The sequence below is a fragment of the Malaclemys terrapin genome, chromosome 4 (assembly GCF_027887155.1).
Source record: "Malaclemys terrapin pileata isolate rMalTer1 chromosome 4, rMalTer1.hap1, whole genome shotgun sequence".
Classification (NCBI taxonomy): Eukaryota; Metazoa; Chordata; order Testudines; family Emydidae; genus Malaclemys; species Malaclemys terrapin.
In genome coordinates this window covers 96,095,739-96,118,646 of record NC_071508.1, presented here as the reverse complement: position 1 = coordinate 96,118,646, position 22,908 = coordinate 96,095,739, and the positions used below count along the sequence as shown (strand labels likewise).

Below are 22,908 nucleotides of genomic sequence, written 5' to 3'. Positions count from 1 at the left end.
TGAGTTGAATGACGAGAATGAAATGGGACTATCTATCTCTTATCCATGTGAATCAGTAGTAGTAGTCGTGTTCATTATATTAAGGTAGGGCTTGTCTACACAGTGCATTAATCCTCACCAGAAAGGTATAAATTCTGGTGCACACTAATATGCCATGTGCTAAATGGCCCATTTGGACCCTGCTGGTGCTCTATAAAAGATCCCTGGTGCGTGTTAATGTAGAACTGTTTGAAAGGTAACTGTTGTAACGTGCACTAGGGAACTTGTATTATGTGTCAGCAAGGTCCATACAGGCCGGTGAGGGTGTGACACACTATTGCACACTAGAATTTACTTTCTTTTTATGTGGACTAATGTACTGTGCTTAAAAGCCCTCGATTCACTTTTTTTAGATTAAAGAACATAAAAAGGCTCATTTATTATTTGAGAAATGTATACTACAGTATGAAATATCTTGACTTTAGTCTGATGATCCAGCTGTGAAATGGCAGTTGAACCTGTACAAGGACATTTTGAAAAGCGAGGAGCCAACTAATCCTGAGAAAACTGTGGAACGGGTGCAGAGAATCTCAGCAGCTGTCTATCATCTGGAGCAGGTGATAAGGACTACATCTATAAAGTACTTACTTTAAATTAGAACATGAGGTTCTTTCCTGAGAGCACATACTGTAAAATGATGTTTAGATTGCTTCATCAAATGTACCTATTGAACAATAGCTTCTGCTTAAAAATAAATTTTATATATTGTAAATTTAAAGTGTCATCTGCTAAAGTTTCAAAGTTCTACTTAGAAGAGCAATCATAACGTTTCTATTTGCCCTTGAAAAATTCTGTAAACAATCCCCAAGCAATAGTGCAGGAATTCAGCACACAACTTTTTAATTTTAAAAAGATGTGTGTGCATATGTGTAAGTTTTTAATATATACATATTGTCGAAGTGACTTCCACCTGTTCTCCATTTCTACACATGGGAATATCTTGTATTAGCAACTTCTGCACACTCTTGCATGTTCATTCAGATGATATAACTTAAATATAAAAATTCATTTGAACCTGATTTCCGTTCTGCCCATAAAAAAAAATCTGTCATTTTCATGCAAAAGGAATAGTGCAAAAAATTGTTTACATGAGTGACTGTGCCTGCAAATTTATTTATTCACAGAGGTCACATTTTGGAAATTTTACCCTTCAGCTACATGTAAGATTTGTTGACATCAAAGGGAATTTTATATGTAGATTGAGAACTGTATATGGCCCTAAGTAATTACAAAAAAGTGATTTTTATTAGAAAAGTAACATTTCTAAGAAGAAAGGAAGCTTTTGTAATATACACTGATCAGTTTACTTGCCAGTCATGCAAATGAATTTTAACTGAATCTGAAGTGTTTGTACTGCACATACTGATGGAAGTGTTTTCCCATAGGTCGAGCAACCATTAAGATCAAAAAAAGCTGTTTGGCACAAACTCTTGTCAAAACAACGCAAAAGGGCCGTTGTCGCTTGTTTCAGGATGGCACCATTGTACAATCTGCCAAGGTAGGTGCTTTAAAGGTTTATTTATTCGTGAATAATTACTGTTGAGCAAGCGCTTCGAGGAAGAGCAGGAATTTCTTAACACACACACTGCCTTTGAAATCATTAGCAAAGTTTGTTGCTTTGGCAGAGTTTCTATAGTTGGCAGATGCTATCGCTTTCTGATTTTTAATAAGAATAATAAAACCAAAAGAAATTTAAACTTATTTTTTAAAAGATCAGCCCTTAGTGCCTTGGCATGCTTAGAAGGATGTGTATGTGTGCCAGCAATCTATATATAGAGAGATTGTTGATAATATCCATTAAATAGCTATAAGAGGTTTTCCCACGTCATTCATTCCTCGTGGTGATCTAATAGGGGCTTTATGCTGAATAACCAACCTACTTGAAAAAACACCACAGGAAGTACACTACTTCATAAACACCATATTTCAACTTTTCCCAGTCCTTATCTGGTACAGCCCACTCTTATGTCCCTCACATCATGGCCTGTTACAGTTGCCACAATCTGTTAATCTATTTCTGTCCGTTTTCTATCTTCTGTCCTTTTCTGACTTTGTTTGGTCTCCTTTTTTATTAATTCCCATCTTCTTCTAATTTCTTCCATTTTTTTAGTCGTTTTTCATTTTTAGCTGTCTTGTTCTGTGGCTCTCCCTCCCTGTTTCCATCCTCATGAAGGCTTCATGCTGCTTGCGTTGGGTTATTTCAGCTATGTGAGGGTGGGTCGTGTATATTTTTAAAGCCTATATGAGAGCTGTGGTGACAGAGCAGAGAAATTTGGGCTTCGGGACTGCTGGTTGAGCCTGTGACCCTGCACATGTGAGCTATTCCTAGGGTGACCAGACAGCAAGTATGAAAAATCGGGACGGGGGTAATAGGCGCCTATAGAAGAAAAAGCCCCAAATATCAGGACTGTCCCTATAAAATAGGGACATCTGGTCACCCTAGCTATTCCTGTGTCCAGCTGCATTCAGAGCACTGTGGGGGCTGGGACAGAAGGTGCATGTCCTCCTAGGGCCTATCCACTGCTTTGCCCACAGCTGCAAGATCACATTTGTGTTGGGGTGAAAGGACAGATCCACCACCATGCAATTTTCTTCATTCCTACAGTGGTTTTCCTTCGCTCTGTGCCCTCCACCCATAGTTTAGGGCCTCCAAAGAGATCCTACCCTCAAAGTTGGGAAACATTGCAGTGCCAAAAAAATTCAGTTTCACCAGTGAGTGTGTGTGCTGGATGAAGTTTGTTTCTTCCCTAAGAGAATAAAGAAATCTTTAAAAGTCAATGTGCTTTGTTCACAAAGTGTTCACAGAATGGTTAATAAAATGCATTTCATTTACCTCTGAAAAATGCATTATTAAAATGTATCTCCATGTTTGGTGTTGGCAGCCTTGTAACTGCACTTATAATTTGGAAAGGAAGTTAGGTTTACCACATTAAGACCAATGAACAGTTTATTTGTACAGTGAAGAGGAAACATCCCAGCTCTAAAAATGACATGGAGTTCTGTATTCTTAGAGCTTACCTACACTTCCCAGACAACCATGGTAGCATCTTACTAGAGAATCTTCCTTGAATACAATTCTAGCTAGAAAAACGCTAACATGTTGTCCATGGAGGGAAGAGAAGGGGGGAGACTTAAATTTAATATAAAAACAAAGTAACTAGTTTGGGAGTGGTGGCTAATCCTTTCCCAAGTTCTGAGGATAGAGAAAAGGAGAGCACATTTCAGAAGATGTACTACTTGGGGGTACATCTTGACAACCGTATTCTGGTCTAATAAATTAGTTTATTTATCCCGGGATATGCTTATAACCTCTTAAAGAAGAAACATCTAAGTAAAAAAAGAATGGGATATATTATTTTTCCCTGAAAAAAATCACACCTGCATAGTTTTTGAGATATTGGTGAATGCCCATGCAGAAGATGGGGGATGAAGTGAACTTCAGCATTTCTGCATTTTCATTATCTATAGCTTACTGAATGTATTCACTGTACCAGAAATATTGGGCCTGATTCATTTCAGACTTGCATCATTTTTATGATTAAGTTACTCCTGATTTTCACTAGTTGTGAGTGGTGAATCTGGCCAAGTACTACTACTTGCAATCTCTAGGGAAGACCTTTGATAAAACCGTGCTTTGGTGAGTCAGAATTTTGACATCCACCCCAAAAAGGCAAGATCCTAGAAAAAATTTTGTGGGGCCTGTAGGTTTATTTCCCAATTGCTGTGTGCAGAAAAAAGCATATATGTTCTAGAAAATTCACAGCATTATGGCAGTGAGATAAAGCTGTCATGTCATGATAATAAATACATACATAACTATCTATCCATCATTTAAATTGAGCGTGGCTTTAAGACACCTCTGAACCGTAGGGAATTTGTCAAGTGGCATATGATTAGTAATAACAAGTGCTGTGCAATAAAGTCCTTTTGAACCACAATTTTGCATGCTGCTCTTCATATCTGAGTATGTTTTTTCCCAGTTTAGTTTCTGTATTATATTAGGATGAGAGTAAATTCCAAATTTGATAGTAAGACATTAGTTTTAGACACATAAAGCCAGCAAGTTGTTAAAAGCAGCAGCCTTCCCAGCATCGTAGAAAATACTAAAGATTCCAGTGTATTATGACCTTTCTTCTGATCAGCGTCTGGAAATCTAGGTAGGAGTCCATATTTTTTCATGTTAATCTCACATTTGAACCTGATTTTCTTCAATGGAACATTTGTCTTACTTTAAGATTATCGGTATGTTGTTTCAGAACTTAAAACATCTATTGATGTGCAGCTACTTGTTAAAATAGTACATCTAGAAATCATAAAAGAGATTATTTAATTTTCCCCATAAGATTTCTAGGTGCTTCCTGTTCCTGTTCTGAGAAGTGGCTTGAGATACAAAGTAAATAGTAATTGTATTTTTTTAAATATTTTTGTTTCTCAAAAAGTGAACATTTTCAAAACTCGGAAATACTAATTCTCTATGCTCCTTGTTTGGTAATTAGCTATAGTTGTACAGTGCGCCAAAGATGAAAAGTGCCTTCTAAGTAATAACTATATTTTCTGTGACATATGAATATATTTAAATATTTAGAGTTAATGGTTTAAGGAAATGCACTTTATTTACATTTTTTTATATACACGTGCATAGAGATACAGCAGAATAGAATGTACATGGCAGTTATTCAAACATAACTTGCGAATGCAGAATTCTTTACTGAATTTAATGTGTTTTTATTGTTAGTTCTTAAATGAAAACCTATATGCTTTTCTTCAGACACAAAATTAGCACTTTCTTCCTGAGCACCTTTCAACGTGTTTGGCTGGAAAAAGTACATGAAAAAACTCAGTATGACAGGCTTATACTCATGTTAACGGTAATGTAACCTGTGGAGAGCCTCTTCTTTATGCGTGCACTTATTCCTTTCCCAGCCATGATATGATGTCATAAAACATGAATTTGTACAATTTTTATAAGGGATTCTGATTGGTCAGTGTTTGAGGTCTAAATCGTACGATTAAATCGTACCAGTGCTGGCAATAAAGCACAGGAGGTTATCCAAATAATCATTTCATTATTGCAAAAAGAAATAGGAAGTGCATAATTTGTATACTACATTCCCCAACAATGAGCATTTTATCTGTGTATATAAATCAGATATGCCCTCTGGTCTTAACTTATGTACATGGTATTTACATGATTTTTAGCCTCAGTGCATTTAGTGCACTATACCTATGATAAAAAGAAAAACAAACAAAAAACTCCATAAATTAAACAACCCCTGCTTTACAGGATACATGGAGTGCCTCTAAAAACAAAAAACTCCATCTTAAATAGAACATGGAACATGCAATGTAAAGCCCATATCCAGCAGAAGCTTACTTCCAAGAACAGTATTTACTTCTGTGAGTTGTCCCAGAGAAATCAGTGGGACTATAGTATAGTAATCACTGTGCCCAGTGCTACGTGCTTCTAGGATCAGACACTAGGTTCTTGTGAAAGGCACTTTTCAATATTTTTCCGGTGGATTTTTAAACCAAATGTGTTAGACAACACATCATTTTTTATTTAATTTGGAGCTGAAAGAACACAAGCTGAGAAGAGATTTATGTTTGTGGAGAAAGGCACTGGTGAACGTCAAGGAGTTTTATGCTGCAGAGTTCCTGATGTGGTAGTCACTTAAATGTTGCTGGATGAATTTTGCTGTCTTAGTGGACCAACATGGCAATTGCTTCAATTTTAACAAGAATTATTCATCAATTTCTGACCATATATTGTGTTCCTTCAATGTATAAAAATGTATGCTTATTTCTATGGCTATATTAAGGCCCCAATCCTGCAACACTTTCACATTACTTACCATATACAAATACTTCAATGGGATTGCTCACAGCATTAAGTTAAACACATTTACAAGTGTTTGCAGAGCCTAAATCTTTACCTAGGTTAATTCCATACATACCTACCATTCAGATAAGTGATTTAATAGCTGCACTTAGTGTTGCTTTTCAATTAAAACTATATTTCCTTTGTCTAATCAACTGTGTGAGACACCAGTATTATATCAGTCATTCAGTTGTGAAAATTATAGTTAAGGTTATAGTACTATTTCATTTAGACTCTATTTCTACTTGTTCATATAGTAACTTTCGGGCGGGGGGACAACAAACAAAAAACCCTCCTCTTTTTGGACTAATATTTTCCATATTCTCAACTGAAAAGTCACTTTTTTGTAAAGTTTGACAGAAATCCTTTCAAGCATATTAAGTTATGCAAGGTTTAAAAATGCATCTTTCCCACTTTAAAAGAAAGTATTGTTACACTTTTTTTCATGCACATAATTCAGGAAGAGCTAAATTTGAAACTTGGTCTGTAAAAAGTGCTTTTTATGGTGTGTATCCACAATCTAATTTGAAAATATTTGGTTGAATAAAAAATGTACTAAAAATAACTGACTGAAAAATGACTTCTGAGCATGCTCAGTAGGCACTTAGTAAGTTTTTTTTACCCCATTCTTTTTTGTGACGTTACCATGTATGTTCTCCCCATGTAGACTTCCTCCTTGATTAGGCACAAGAATTACTTCCCTTAGGGTACATCTACACTACAGGGGGGAGTTGATTTAAGATACGCAAATTCAGCTACGTGAATAGCGTAGCTGAATTCGACGTATCGCAGCCGACTTACCCTGCTGTGAGGACGGCGGCAAAATCGACTTCTGCGGCTTTCTGTCGACGGCGCTTACTCCCACCTCCGCTGGTGGAGTAAGAGCGTCGATTCGGGGATCGATTGTCGCGTCCCAACGGGACGCGATAAATCGATCCCCGAGAGGTCGATTTCTACCCGCCAATTCAGGCGGGTAGTGTAGACCTAGCCCAAGGCTTCTAAAAGACAAATTGCATGAATACACACAGGAAAATTCACCATAAAACCCCACTGTCTTAACTTGAGGAATAAGAAAAAAAAAAAGTGGGTTTGAATAAAATACAGATTTTTCTGTATTGGGGTCTGACCACAGTTTATGCTGCATTTTGTATTAGTTTGAAATAAACAAACTAAACTTTGATTTGGAAATCACCTATTTCAGATGCCAAGATACAACAGTCACAGTGTAAAGTATGGTAAAGAGACTTCTTTAACCCAGCCTTACAAAAAAACTGTGTCTAGTCAGACAATAGCAGCAATCAGATGTAAAACTCATCCCTTCCTACCTCACTGAGATAAGAAATGCAGAGCCCAATACTGTACATCTAAATGCTAACATTTTTAAGCATGGATATTTTTTTTCTCCCTCCTTTTTTCAAAAACACCCAAGGAAATTAAAGAACTTAAAGCAACCATAAGTATTGCATACTTAAAGTTTCTCTTTTGCAAAGTGAAGGTTCCCACAGCAATGTTTGCTGGTCAGATTGTATATACTATGTATTTTCTGGTATACATTTGAAACCTCTTTGGGGTAGGGACTATGTCTTCTATGTGTTTGTATAGCTCCTAAAACAATGGCATCCCAGTCCTAGTATGGGTCTATCACAATAATACCAGTGAAAATGGACCCATATACAGGAAAATGTGGTGGCATTAAGAAGTATTTGGTATGCTCCCTCAATGTACCTCATGTATGCTCGAAAGTCTGAAGAAAAATGTTTTTTCACTGAATGTTTGATTTAATTTGCATATTATTTCACTGACCAATCAGAGGATCAAAATTGTACAAAATACATATCCTTACTAATCATTAACCACCTAAGCTATTATACTATGTTCTGTTTACCCCTCTTGATCTCACTTTCACCCCCCCTCCCAGGCACCGTTCTATTAACCTCTTCCTCCATGGTTATCAGAACTATTGGATAGAAACAGAGGAATATTCATTTGAGGAGAAACTAGTTCAAGATTTGGCTGTAAGTACTGAAATAACTGGGCTTAGTTATCAGTGCCCACTTCAATATATATATTATATATATATAACAACATGTATTTAACTTTTGTGTAGCATAGTTATATGTTTAAATTTATAAAATAGCAAATCCCATGCTTCAGGGCATAAACTGATCACCTGTTTTGGTCAGGAAGAAATTTGCATCAGGGTATAGTATTGCACATTTAGGTATATTAAAGGTGGTTTATGCCCTCAACTGAAGTATATGGCATTGATTACTTTCAGAAATAGAACTGAACTAGATGGACCATTGGTCTGTTTTTGTCAGTATGGCAATTCCTATGTTCCTATGTTTTTAATTATTATTTGTTTGAAGACTTAACGTGATTGATACTTTACCTTTTTGAATTTTTGTTGTTACATAATACTTTATTTTAACATTCTAAGCTTTAACGCAAATTAAAATTTGCCATTTTCTTGTTGGTATTCTGTAATGAAATGTAAATATGCGTAGCCATATTCAGCAGAAATTCAGCATTCATGTATTGTGGATGTGGAGGATTAGCAAACTTCTGCATCTTGGCACCTAATCCTGATTCAGAAAGATCTCCATTTCTGTCTTCCTCCTCTATGGAATTCCTAACTCCAGGTTTTATGCATTTGTCTAATATTTCTAAAATGCCTATCTCGTTGGTGTCTAACGACCATGGAAAAAGAAGATACCACTTCAGTATCTCACAAGGAGGATAAGTTTAAGTTTTAATTCAACATGAGCTAACACTGACATACACAGAAGAAGCCTCATTATACCTTTTAAAAGGCACTGGCATATGGGGAAGGATTTGAATTTTTGGAAAATCATAGGTAACTATCCTGCCTACTGTAGGCCTAGCTTGACATGAGTAATTAGACATGGACTCACCAGAGAAGTATTAGGGGGAGACTGGGACTGAGTAGAAAAGGAATTCCAGAGAGTAGTATTAAATGAAAAAGAAAAAAAATGCTTAGCAGAGAAAAGCAGAAGTCTGTTAAATGCAATAAATAAATAAAGGGCTGAGCATACCACAGGTATGCCATTCAATGCCATTGCAATTTTCAAAAAATAGGACCCATTGGCAGTCCTGGAAAAAATAGTATCTACTTTTGTTATCTGAAGGGGGCGGGGGACACAAACAAGGCAGCAGTTTCACAAGGATTATTTCTGGTGGCTAAAACTTTACTGATGAAATGTGCCACATTGAGGAAAGAATGCAAAAGTATAAAGAGCAAATCAAAGTTGTAGAGCAGAAAACAAACTAAATGGAAAAAATCCCTAAAAAGTCAGAGAGAAAACAATGTCTCTTACTTTGGATTTATGCAAAAAGGTTAAAAGCAGCTGTCCTTCAAGGACTGTATTTAGTGAGTGCAGCTTTGCAGGCCAAGTGTACTAAGGCCATGTCTATACTTACTAGCTTACAGCTCTCCCGTCAACGTAAGAAAACCAGCCCAACAAGCTGCGGTAGCTAGGTCAGCGGGAGAGCGTCTCCCGCTGACATAGCGCTGTTACACACGAGCATTTATGCCAGCAAAACTTATGTCACTTGGGGGTGTTTTTTCACAGCCCTGAGTGAAAAAAGTTTTGCCAACATAAGTGCTAGTGTAGACCTGGCCTAACTTAAGAAATAAGTGCAAAAAACATAAAAAGTACAGTAAGTTTAGAGAGACAGAAAGCATTCAGCTGAGATATGTGTCACTTTAAAAGATAAGTGATTTAAGGAAAAAGAGTGAGGCATTAAAAGGAGGTTTGCACAAATTAACGCTGAAGGGTCAGAGGAAACTAAATAATTGGGAGTTGTGGAAATGTTAGAGTAAAAATGTTAAAGAAAAGGGAGGTAATAAATTAGTGTTAAAGAAGAGAATTCCTGGTTTGATAAATAAACCTGATTGTGGCAATATAACTTGGTGCAGTCACATCTGGTGGAAACCCTTAGTAATAAAAAAAATGCAAAGAGGAAGTCAGGTGTTGATAACTACCCTCACTATATGCTTTCTCTCCCTCCCCCACTGCCCCTCTCCCGGAAGCGTTTACAGCCATTCTGAAGGAAATGGGCCCTTCCCAATGAATGTGTCTGTAAACAATTAATTGTGCAGTCTGCTTTTAAACAGTGTGGCATTAAGTCAATGTGTTCTAATAATATCCTATGTAGTATGTGGGGTATACATGCTGTACCAAGTAAAAGCGGCCTTAAATGATATGAAGCAAGAAAACTTGCCTTCTTTTGTCACCACAGAAAAGTACAAAAAAATGGTACAAGAGAGATAACATCAGCTGGGGCAGGCTACAAAAATTAACAAGGATCCAATAACACGAAGTTAAATGTGAAACCACTGAAACCCATATGGTGTGAAAGAAATTTGTTTTCCCTCCTCAAATACTGTTGCAATATAATGTACAGTCTGGAAAGCCCCAAACTTGTACTGCTGTTTGCCCCTGGGGGACATTTACAGGTCCAGGTATAATGTTTTACAGACAGAGTTGCCAGCATCTAGGTTCTCTCTGGGGGGACAATCTCCAAATTACACAGTACAGATTATATGCTGGAACACTGGTAAAGTAAAAACTGCCTATGCTGGTAATAGCAAATATTGTGTGGTGGCTGAAGAGGACCACTAGAGACCCAGGGAATGTTATTTTAATCGGCCTATGTTCTGTTTCACGTCTAAAATTCCTGAGGTAATAAATGGAAAGATTTTTAAATTTTGTACCAATTTTTATAATGTAATTAAAATAAAAGCAAAATTAACATTACTGAAGGATGTTTTAATGGCCAAGGAAGCTTATCATATAGAATTACACCATGTTGGACTATACCAGATAAGGTGAGCTTGCATCCCCTGGTTTGTACTTTGAGTATTAATGGTGGTTCAAATGATTACAAATGCTGTGGTCTTGGAAATGTGTTGCTCGGTAGTGAACTTAAAAAAGAAATCATAGAAACATAATGCAAATGAAATTAATGCTAATGTAAAAAAGCAAAACACAATCAGTGGAATGTAGGTCTAGCTTCACATGAGTAATTAGACATGGTTAAGACCACATTTCTTGGGAGACAGGATTAGGGAGGTAAATGGAACAGCAGGCTGGAAATAGAATGTCTGTGCCAGCTAAGATAGGTAAATGGGTCAGTAAGCTAAGAGACAGAATGTTTGTATTAGCTAAGATAACAGGGAAACACCCAGGGAACCATTTACAATGGACTAGATAAGCCTGAAATATAAGAGGAGGTAAAGAGTAAGTCATACATGGACAGAACATGCTGTACAGGGATTGGTTCCTACAAAGTAACCAAGCCAAACCCAAAGTGTCTGATGCAATGCATAGTAAATGCAATGTAATGTATAAATGTATATAAAGAAAGAGGTTTTCTGTGTAAGTTTGGATGTGTATTATGCTCTTTACCCACCTCCTATGCAGGCTGTAACCAGTGCGGTGTGAGCGGGGCAGCCACCCAGGGCACAAAACTGAGGAGGTGGAAAAAGGGGTTGGAGAAATGCCCAAAAACCCTGACAGGGGGCGCAAGTGTAACCCCCACGCCTTCTGGGTGTGGTGTTCTGTCCCTTCTAGTGGCACCAAAACCACTTAGAGAGAGTTAAATGAGTCTGCTCTACTGCCTTAGCTAACAGCCAGTTGGCTTTTAGTTCGTGGTAAAGGCTCATGCACTAAGCTCCAGAGATCCCCGGTTCAAACCTGCCTGCCGACGACCGAGGTCTGTTGGCATTGCACAAGTATGTTTACTCAATGTCTAGTTACTATTCTGCTCCTACTCTTAAGTCTAATCAGCATAGTGTACCTTTGCTGTGTGCCAAATAAAAATAAATGAGTGAAAAAATCTGGAGTCAAACTGAGTTTTTGAAAAGCCGAGTAAAAAGAGATCTCGGAGGTAATCCCAACACCTATGACAACCATAGTCAGATTCTTTGTTCACTTTTTAAAAATAGTGGCAGGAGCCCTCTTGACTAGACAAGGATTCCCATTCAAGATTAGACCCATGTCATGGCAGTACATTTCCCCTGTCTTTGGTCTTCATTGTGTTGTACTAGTTTCTTTCCTTCCCATTAACTCACTTGCTGCCATGGCTTTTCATTATCACAGATTTGCTTGAGAAAAGTAAGGCAAACTCAGTATTGTACCTTTTCTTTCATATGTTTTCTACTTCATAGCAAATTTTCAGTTGTAAGTAAACAAAAATTACTAATTCTCAGAGGGGTAGCCGTGTTAGTCTGGATCTGTAAAAAGCAACAGAGAGTCCTGTGGCACCTTTAAGACTAACAGATGTTTACATGCATCTGACGAAGTGGGTATTCACCCACGAAAGCTTATGCTCCAATACATCTGTTAGTCTTAAAGTTCCCACAGGACTCTCTGTTGCTTTTTAAAAATTACTAAAAAGTTCATACTATTTACAAACCTATCACCACGTAATTAATCATGTAATTAATTATGTGGGAACAAATTGGAACTGGTAAGAGGTGAATATTTCCATGTCATAGCCGTTGCAGGATCAAGAAGTCCACTCTGCAGAACTTGCAAACACTGCAAAACATTCCTCTCTGAAAAAGATTTTCCACCACAGGAACTTCATTCACAATACTGACATCTCCTTATACCCTAAACTGCTACCAACCCCAAGACACCCACTCAAAAAAACCCCAAAACCTACTCCACTGAGAGTTTTTACCTCAAAAATTGCCAGAAACTCCATGGAGTCTATTAGACTTTACATTTGCTATTGTTTTTACTTGGAGGATGCTCATATATTACAATGATGGAAACCCTGAAATGGGCAGACTCCCACCGTTAAGGATGCATATGTTTTCATTCTAATACTTCATTTTCAGTTGCTCATAACTTTCTAAAACTGTCACCTTTTGGGCTGATGTTTCATATGCTTGGTCTCTGCTTGAAGGTGAATTTTATTAAAACTTTGAGCTAAAGTGGTTCAGCCAGCTTTTGACTCAGAGGAAAGATAGAATGCAAATATCTTTATTTGGGGAAAAAACAACAAAAAACTCCTGAGATTTTTGACTAGCTATAATGTTAAAATGGCTTGGGATAGAAGGAAGGTATTTAAGATCGTTATAGCCTTCATTAAGGAGAGTGACTTTGATTCTTCCAGAGAAAAATAGTTTTGATTTGATCAAGTTCAGAGTGTTCACTGCTTATTTGCAGTAAATCTGGCACAACATTAACATTAAGTAGGTAATGTGTGCAGGTAAATAAAGATCCCTGTGTGGCACAAGTATGCATTGCTAACTTATATGTGGAGAAAAAATTTAGTGAAAGTAAGCAATAAAATTTGATGGGTCTCCTCAGGAACCTCTCTCTCATTTACTGCACACCTTGTTAAGTACATCTGCATACCTCCTAGTCTGTGTCTACATTTATGGTGGCAGGTAAAGTACAGACACTATGTATGTAGCTACATGCTGCGGTAAAAGGAAGGCTGCATCCACACTTGTCATTCCCACCCATCCTTCAGGGCTGTCTATCATACCACAGGCCTGATAAAGTTTCTCATCCAGTGAGACAGGGTGGATGACATTCTATAAGTCCTACTCAGGAATGTCAAAACAGCCTATATGATTTGTCCACATGTAAGGTTAAGGCGATATCCCATTGATCTTGTGACTCAAGATTAGTGATGTAGAAAAAATATCACAGTAAAGTCTTCACTCCCTTGACAGTTCTTTACAGGAGGCATCTGTGGATATTAGTAAAAATGGTTCCATTTCCTAGCTGATTTTCCTGCTGAATAACTCAGCTGGGCCTTTCGTTCATCTTTGGTGGCACAGAAGCCTACATATTAATTTCTGCTGAATAAGGTTTGTAGCTGTCTAAATCAATACATTGCAAATGAGAAACTTTAACTTTGCTATCAAATAAGAGTAACATAATCAGGTATTGTAAATGCTTAATAGTCATACAAAATAACATGTTTCTGATGTAAACTGCTGAATATCATGAATATTGGCAAAGAATTTAAATTAAACAAAATAAAATTATGATGCTTTTGACTGAGTTCAATTGTCTCTGTATTAATTTGTTTATGATGCTTTATTTATAAAATATTTAAATGTAAACCTTTGTACAGACACCTCCAAAAAAAGATGAGGAGGAGGTGGAAGAGACTGAAAAACACCCAGATCCACTTCATCAGATTATCCTCCATTTCAGTCGCAATGCGCTCACTGAGAGAAGGTAAGTAGAACCACATTCAAAATTACAAAGGACCAATCTACACAGTCCAATTTTCAATTCACTAATTATAGAATTACCCCATAAAAGTAAATTCATTGTCACAACAGAAGTAAAATCATACATTACTGAATCAGTAACAGACATTTTCATTACAAAACTGATTTAGTACCAATGCAATTCAGTACTGTAGAGTGTTCTACCTCTCCTTTTCCATTTTCTACTTGCCCATATGTATTTATTTTTTATGTTTAACCTCTATATAAACTTTATATTAGCACAAATTTTAACACTTTTTTTTGGTCAAAGGGGAAGAGGCATTAATAAAACTTAGTGAATATGTAATGCAGGCATTGCGAGGCTCAATTTCTCAGAGGCATATGAGCCCAAATTAATAATTTTTGCCTGCTGCCAGGATGATCCCACTGCTGTTTGGTACTTTATATATATATATATATTCATATTATTAGCAGGTTTTCATCACACTTCATGCAATATGTCGAAAATGGTTCAAAATACCACTGGTGGGAGAGTGTGATTTCCTGGTAATGCCAGTTGCTGCCTTATTTGCAATTAGACTACTAGTTAGGGTTACCATATGTCCTCTTTTTCCCGGACATGTCCGGCTTTTCGGCAGTCAAACCCCCGTCCAGGGGGAATTGCCAAAAAGCCGAACATGTCCGGGAAAATGGCGGCTCTGCTCCTCCCCTGACTCTTCGGCTCTGTTTAAGAGCCAAGCTGCCCGAGCGCTACCGGCTTCGGGCAGCCCCTATGCCTCCAGACCCTGCGCCCCTGGCTGGGCGCTTCTCCTCCCGGGCTCCAGCTGCGCTGGGGAAGCGCCAGCCGGGGGCGCAGGGGTCTGGGGGCTGCCCGGCAAACCCTGAAGCCGGTAGCGCTGGGGCAGCCCTTTCCCCGTGGCTGGGAGTGGGAGGGAGGAGGGGGCGGAGTTTGGGCGGGGAAGGGGCAGAGTTGGGGCGGGACTAGGGTGGGGAAATGGGCGGGGCCAGGGCCCATGGAGGGTCATCTTTTTTTATTTATTAGATATGGTAACCCTACTACTAGTAGAAGAACAAATTACAGACAAGCAAAGCAATCCTGCACTGTTTTGCAGATTCTTCCCTATGTTTTTTGAATACATAATCTACCTATAATCTTATCACAGATAATCATTGGACAACAGGAATAGCTATAACTGTTATCTCCAGCCTGCTTTTCCACACATCAGCACTGCCTGTTAATCAGCAGTAAAATACATAACTATCTTACTCACCTGCACATACATATGAATAAAATACGTTTTAACAAAGAATTTCACATGGACTGAGAGATTAGGAGATGTTTTCAATATGGCTTGCAGGTAATGAAGTGTATACCTTCCCCTTAATGAAAATGAAACCTGCGTTCTGGCAGCATTATAAGAACCTCTGATGTTAAACCCATATAATAAGCATTTTGAATTACATTTTTTCCCCCTACAGCAAACTAGATGATGATCCTTTATACACTGCCTATTCAGCCATGATGGCCAAGGTAAATATTTAATTTCAAGCCCCATTCCCCATCCCACACATGCACCTCCAATTTATTTGTGTATATTTTCTGCATGCTTTCTCCTTTTATCCTTTTGTCTCTTGATATTAGTGGTTCCTGGTTTGTACTCTAGCCATATTTTTATGGAAACATTGAATCAAGTTCTTCCCTGAGTTACGCACTCCCATGGGGTTGAATTTAATTCATTGGATTAGCACAGGTGTAATTGATGGCAGAATTTAACCCGTTGTTAGGGCCCAAACATGGGACTTTTCCTACTACAGAAAATTATTATTTTGCCACTTCTGCTACACTGTCTTAAACAGAAAATGATTTAATGCTTTAAAATAAAATTTTTTAGAGACCCTCTTCAGACAAAACGACTATTGACTTCAGTGTAAACTTACCTAGAGTATGGACGGAGACAGGACTTAATATTTGCTCCTTAACAATATATTTATTATGAAATAGGTCATAGAAAATCAGCATGCTTTAATCCCTGGATGGCATTTAATGTTTGGCAATCAGTACTTACAGACACAAATCAATAAAAATCAATATTCATAACAGGGTCAAATGGAATTACAACTTCATCTGAGAAAAAAACATGAGATCAAAGGCATATACTATAGATAAATGTACTGAAGTATGACCAAAAAACCACAACCTGGAATAGCAACTTCATTTTATTTGTTGAGTTTTTCTACGTGTGGGCTAATACTTTAAGGCACTCTCAGCCTTGAGGAATATTAATTTCTTAGCATTCAGGAGCATAAGTGTTAAACATTATAAATATATATATTTTAAATGCTTTAACTACTAATGGCTTTTCCCTCTCTAAATCTCTTTGCTAGCTGCATTGTCAGTAGTAAGTAAAGTTGCAGTATTTACATAGAGTAGGTTTTAATATGCTTAATTTTCTGCTTATGCTTGTAATTGTTTTAGAAAGTTTCTGTTAATTGCTTTTTGTTCACTCAGCACAAATTGTAATAAAAATAACCACAGTTTGTTTCGAACTGAGTATAAATTTGCAATTTCTTGTTCTAATGTAAAAAGAGCTGTCAAAGTGAAGAAGAGGAAGAAGAGGATGAAGAAAAAGAGAAGACATTTGAGGTGAGAGTTTAAACTGTCTTTCCACACTGAGTTAAAGCACAGAACATCATATTGACAGGAGCCTGATAGAAGAGATGCAATGACAATAGCCATGTGGAGGATATGGAGAAGTTTTGCTACATTATTTATATAATAGCAGATCAATATATTAACACAAATTTCTGGAACCAGAAAAGCTATAGAATAGGCTGGCAAGCTATCTGCATCACGCTCAAATTTCTAATCCGTTACCCTTAAGGCTTTGCCTGAATCTGCTCCTGCCTATTTTTAGGCTTGGAAAGATTAGATTTTTATCTGTAAATGTCAATAAACATCAAGTTACACGCACAAACTGATGAAAAAATATTTTCATCGATAATAACAGAAATTTACAGATAAGTTCTCAATCAGCATTTTTCATTCTTTACCTAATAGAGTTTGATTTTAAGATATTTACTTCCTGTTTTGACAATTTGTGTTTCAATGGTTATAAAGCTTTAATATTTTGAAACTCATTGTCTATTGTCTGATTTCTGTCTGTCTGATTTCCCCCAGAGTTTCCTGCAACTGTGAAAATGTAAATAGATAAAAATTGAAAAAATACTAAAAAATAAACATTATCAGTCAAAATTATTTAAAAAAATAATAAATTCTGCCAGCTGAGCTATATTTTGTTTTCATTTCTTCTTACTTTCCCTTCTGTTGACTCTGCTCTAGCTCACACCTCAACACTCCCTTAGTTTCCTTCTCCCACTGTCATCTTTTTGTCGTCTTCCATGCTGCCCCTAATACCTGGAGCAGTTTAATCTTTTGGAGCATCATGCAACCATCCTTATTTCATTAATCTCTCTATCAAATACATTTATTCTACATAGTTTATCAGTTAATCTAGCAATGGATCTAGAAAGGAGTATTCACAGCTATTATCATGCACATGGAGTCATGGCTCCATGCATCAGGGTTCCCAAGGGAGGTCCGGAATACCATTGAGGACCTCCCCTTTGATGAATCACACCTCTTCAACCTCTTTTCAATGGACAAGTCCCTCCATGAAGGATTCCAGGGCTACCCTCTGTTCACTGGGGATATACATGCCTGCTCCAAGAGGAAGTATCACCGCCCATTGCTCAAATCTAGATATGTGGCTCAGCAGTTTTTCCACCAGAGTCTCTATGAACTACCACATAAGAGACAGAAGGGTCAAAAGTCCCTTTTTCCTACACCATCTGTAACAGGTTGAACACCTCAATCTCAGCCCCTGGCTCAGTGTTATTATTGACAGGATCTTAAGAGCCGCAAAACACTAAGACCAACCCCTCAACCCCCTCACACCATTTGGGGGTCATTTAGCACTCCTTTTAAACACCTGGAGTGCAGTAACAATGGACGAGTGGGTGCTGAACATCATCCACTTTGGCTAAACAATAGAGTTTGCATCCCTACTTCCTCCAAAAAACCCATCCCCACTCACTTTTGGGGACCACTCTCATGAGAGTATTCTCAAACAAGAGGTGACAGTGCAGTGCCGAGCAATAAAATACATCCCTTCTCAATACCAAGAAAAGGTTTTACTTTATCTACTTCCTGATACCCAAAAAAGAAGAATGGTTGGAGACCAATCCTTGACCTCTGCCATCTCAACCACTTCATTCACAAACTCAGATTTCACATGCTCCCATTGACAGCTATAATTCCATCTTTAGAAAAGGGCATGTGGTTCATGGCTCTCGATATGCAGGACAAGTACTTTCATGTAGACATTCATCCTGCTCACAAATGCTTTCTTAGATTCATGGAAGGCTCCAACCATTTTCAGGTACACTCCTTCAGAATAGTGACCTTTACCAAGATACAGTGCTGGCCTTACCATGAGGCGAACTGAGGCGGCCGCCTCAGATGCCAGAGTGTGGGGACGCCACTAGGACCCAGAGTGTAGAAAATTGTGTCTGCTGCTGGTGCATATGTATTCTCTCTGATCTAGATGCATAGAGATGGTGGAGTGCTGTGCTGGAGGAAGGAGGACACAGGAGACATAACAGGCAGGCAGGAGAAAAGGTGAGGGAATAACGGAAAGCAGCAGGAGCTGCAGGGAGAGAAAGGAGGGAGGAATCTCTTATGTACCTGTCTAGCATCCCCAGAAGCCTGGACTGATTAACACCAGCTTCTCAGGGAGCTTCCTGTTTCCTGCTGCTTCCTTGAACCCACTTGAGGAGAACAGGCAGTCAACTGAAGTAGTAGGAGCCAGTTAGGTCCTTAAGATACTGATATCTTCCCTCACTCAGGCCCTGCTACCAACCTGCTTATTTGTCCCCTTCAATTGAGTGTTGAGAGCCACTCTAGGTGGCACAGAACAGCAGTCATGAGTGAAAGAAGAAAACGCCCCTCTGGGGCAGCATTCAGAAAAAGAAAGAAAGCAAAGGAAGCTTTTCTATCTAAGCAGGAAGGAGCTCTCCTGAGATACATAGACACAAATGTTCACGGTGAGCCTTCCGGCCCCAGTGAGGATGTGAGTGGTGAGGAGATGCCTGATCTTCCAGTTAGTCAGTGTTCAGGTGACCTGGCAGCTACTGAAGTATCCATATCTCCATCTCAAATGGATGTAACCATGCACATTCCTGCAGAAAAGTGTAGATCAGAGAAGAGTGTGGTGGAGACGCAAGAAACAGCTGCTGCTGAGTTTAGTTCCTTAAGTCTAGATGATCCAGGACTGTGGATCCACTTGAGCAATAGCCTGAGGGACTTCCTTGTAGTGTATGGGCTACAGTAAGTGGAAAAATTTCATGTTCCCCAAAGACAATGAAAATAGAAGTTTCCATCCAACACATTACTGGTGCAAAATCCCCAATGGTGACAAAGTGGAGAGGCCCTGACTTATGTACTCAAAAACCGAGAATGCTGTATACTGTTTTTGTTGCAAACTCTTCCAGTCTAATGGTCCAGCCACATTGGGTTCTACAGGAACAAAGGACTGGAAAAATCTGGCTAGAAATCTGGCATGCCATGAGAAGGCAACAAATCACCAGCGAGCATTCCATAGGCGGAAAAAGCTTGAGATGAGACTAAGGTTAAAGACCACCATAGATGATCAGCATCAAGAGAAGATTGTATAAGTCTCTTTACTGGCAAAATGTTCTGAAAAAGCTCATTGCCATTGTGAGAATGCTTGCTACCCAAAACCTAGCACTGTGTGGCACTTCAGATCAGCTGTATGTGCCAAACAATGGAAACTTCCTTAAAATTGTGGAGCTGATGGCTGAGTTTGATACTGTACTCCAGGAGCATCTAAGAAGAGTCACCACCCAAGAAATGTACACACATCACTACCCTGGAAAAACAATTCAAAATGAGATCATACAGTTACTGGCAAGAAAAGTCAAACAGAAGATTGTGGCAGATCTGAAGTCAGCAAGATATTACTCTGTTATTCTGGACTGCACACCTGACATCAGCCATACGGAGCAAATGACTTTAATGATGTGTTTTGTAACAACAACAGAACCTAGTGAAAATGTCCCTGCAATGGTGACTGTCAGAGAGCATTTTCTAGAATTTATTGACATTGATGATACTACAGGAGCTGGTATGACAAAGGTGCTTCTTAAAAAGCCGGAAGGTACGGGAATTGTGATAGCTGACATGAGAGGTCAGGGCTACGACAATGATGCCAACATGAGAGGAAAGAACAGAGGAGTGCAGACACAGATCCGAGAGTTAAACTTTCGAGCTTTTTTTGTCCCATGCCGTTCTTTATTCATTGAACTTGGTGGTCAGTGATGCAGCATCAGCTTCTAATGAGGCGGCTGAATTTTTTAATGTAATTCAAAGCATCTGTGTATTTTTCTCTGCATCAACTCATCAATGGCAAATTTTGAAGCAACATCTGGGAACATCCTCTCTGACACTGAAACCAGTGAGTGCCCCACGATGGGAAAGTCGAGTGGAGGCGATAAAGCCTATCAAACACCTAATTGGGAAGATAGATGATGCCATAGTTGCCATTATGGAGGATAATGCTATGACAGGAAATGGAGAACAGTGGCAGAGGGAAATGGAATCACCAGAAACATACATAACTTCAAATTTCTGTGTGGCTTAGTGTTGTGGCATGACATACTGTTTGAAATAAATGTTGTAAGCAAGAGACTCCAAGGTGTTGACCTTGATATATCTGGAGCAATGGAACAACTGGACAAAGCAAAGTCATACCTACAGTCTTACTGGTCAGATGAGGGATTTCAAAACGTTCTGAAGAGTGCGCAGAAGTTGGCAGAGGAACTTCACACTGAAGCTATTTTCCCACCCATTCAAGAATATAAGAAGAAGACATATTGCTTATGAGGCACGGGATAATCCCATAAGAGACCCCAAACAACAATTCAAAGTTGAATTCTTTAACCAGGTGCTAGATTGTGCAATACAGTCAGTCAGTTGAAGAATGTTTCATGCAGCTCAAAGAACACAGTAGTATATTTGGGATGTTGTATGATATTCCAAAACTCCTCACTGTACCTGAAGAAGACCTATACCAGCAATGCAGAGCACTAGAGATAGTGTTGATACATGATGACATGCGCAATATTGGTGCGAGTGATTTAGGTGATGAACTGAAAGCCCTTTCAAGATACATTTCAGGAGGATCAACTCCAAAGGTTGTTCTGGAATATATGTGCACAAATAAGATGCCCACCCTCTTTCCAAATGCTTTTGTTGCTCTGCGCATACTTCTAACACTTCCTGTAACAGTTGCTACTGGAGAATGCAGCTTCTCCAAGCTGAAGTTAATAAAAACACATCTCCGCTCCACAGTGACACAGGAGAGGCTGTCGGCCTTGCAACTTTCTCAATAGAGCATGAGCTGACCCAGACTGTGGACCTTCAGGAAGCAGTTCAAATCTTTGCAACCAAGAAGGCATGGAAAGCATCACTTTGATTATTCAAACAGATAAAAATGCCAGTGTTTACTATGCAGACAAGAAAAGTTACATTGGTTGTTCAGGCGTTTGAAAGTTAAGTGTTACTTAACATTTTTGAACAAGGCATCTTAAGTTGTTAGTTCTCCTTTATTGGGGTAGGTAGCAGAGCAGTACCATGAGAGGAGTAGAACAGGAAGAAGGCAGAATTGAGACCTTTCAAAGTTTTGGCCCAAGTGAGGGAGCATGGGGGCGTCATTTGAGCTCCCCACCTCAGGTGCCAAAATGTTGTGGGCCGGTCCTGCCAAGATATTCTCAGTAGTAGCAGCCCACATCAGACATCATGATCTCAATGACTGTCTCCTTGTTGCCAAGTCCTGCCAGGAAGCCTATGCATCCCCTTCCATGATGCTACACATCCTCTCTTCACTGGGAGTCAGAATGAATGTTAAAAAAATCTGTTCTCACCCCCACACAATCTCTGGACTTCATCGGGGCAACTTTATATTCCGTCACCGCAAAACTGTACCTGCCCAAGGACAGGTTCCAGACCATGAACAATATCATAACTCATGTCACAAGCAACCTTTGACTACCCATCAAGACATGTCTGTCCCTCTTAGGTTATATGGGTTTGTGCACCTACATCATCCCATTCGCAGGACTCCACCTTCATTGCCTTCAAACTTGGCTGTGGTCAGTATAGTCTCCAAGCCGTCATTCTATGAACCTCATAGTGACAGTTCCGGCCAAGTTATTGTCTTCGCTGCTATTGTGGACAAATCCTCATTGGGTATCTGGCCAGGACCATTATTACAGACGCATCCCTATTAGATTGGGGAGCCCACATGAACAGCCACACAGCACAATGTGCCGGGACATCTTGAGAATCCAGGATGCATGTCAATATCCTGAAGTTTTGAGCAGTCCAGAAGCCATGTGAGTCCTTTCTTCTGTTTATCTGCGCTCACCATGTCCTTATAATGTCAGACAACACTATGACTGTCTTCTACATTAACAAGCAGGGGAGAGCAAGATCCGCCTTCCTATGTACAGAAGCAGTCAGTCTCTGGATCTGGCATATCAGCAATCAAATCACCCTATTGGCAACCTATCTTCAAGGGAAGCAACATGTCTGCTGAGGGAATCTGCAAGCACATTTTCCAATTGACCATGAGAGGGAGCTCCATGACTCAATACTGCATAGTATTTTCACTCAATGGCAGCCCCC

The 22,908-nt window shown here is 38.9% G+C and overlaps 1 protein-coding gene across 17 annotated transcripts in view; it reads left to right on the top strand.

Annotated features, from left to right (window-relative positions):
* RYR3 (ryanodine receptor 3) overlaps positions 1–22,908 on the top strand; it is a 551,551-nt gene that overhangs the window by 457,304 nt on the left and 71,339 nt on the right. For 11 of the 17 annotated variants that reach the window (XM_054027212.1, XM_054027213.1, XM_054027211.1 and 8 more), the window contains 6 exons: positions 465–596; positions 1,425–1,537; positions 7,836–7,932; positions 14,042–14,148; positions 15,624–15,675; positions 16,732–16,788. In XM_054027212.1, coding sequence (XP_053883187.1) covers positions 465–596; positions 1,425–1,537; positions 7,836–7,932; positions 14,042–14,148; positions 15,624–15,675; positions 16,732–16,788 — 558 coding nt within the window. Of the gene's footprint in view, positions 1–464; positions 597–1,424; positions 1,538–4,807; positions 4,908–7,835; positions 7,933–14,041; positions 14,149–15,623; positions 15,676–16,731; positions 16,789–22,908 lie in introns of all 17 variants that reach the window. The other 6 variants (XM_054027214.1, XM_054027209.1, XM_054027203.1 and 3 more) reach the window with 1 other exon arrangement.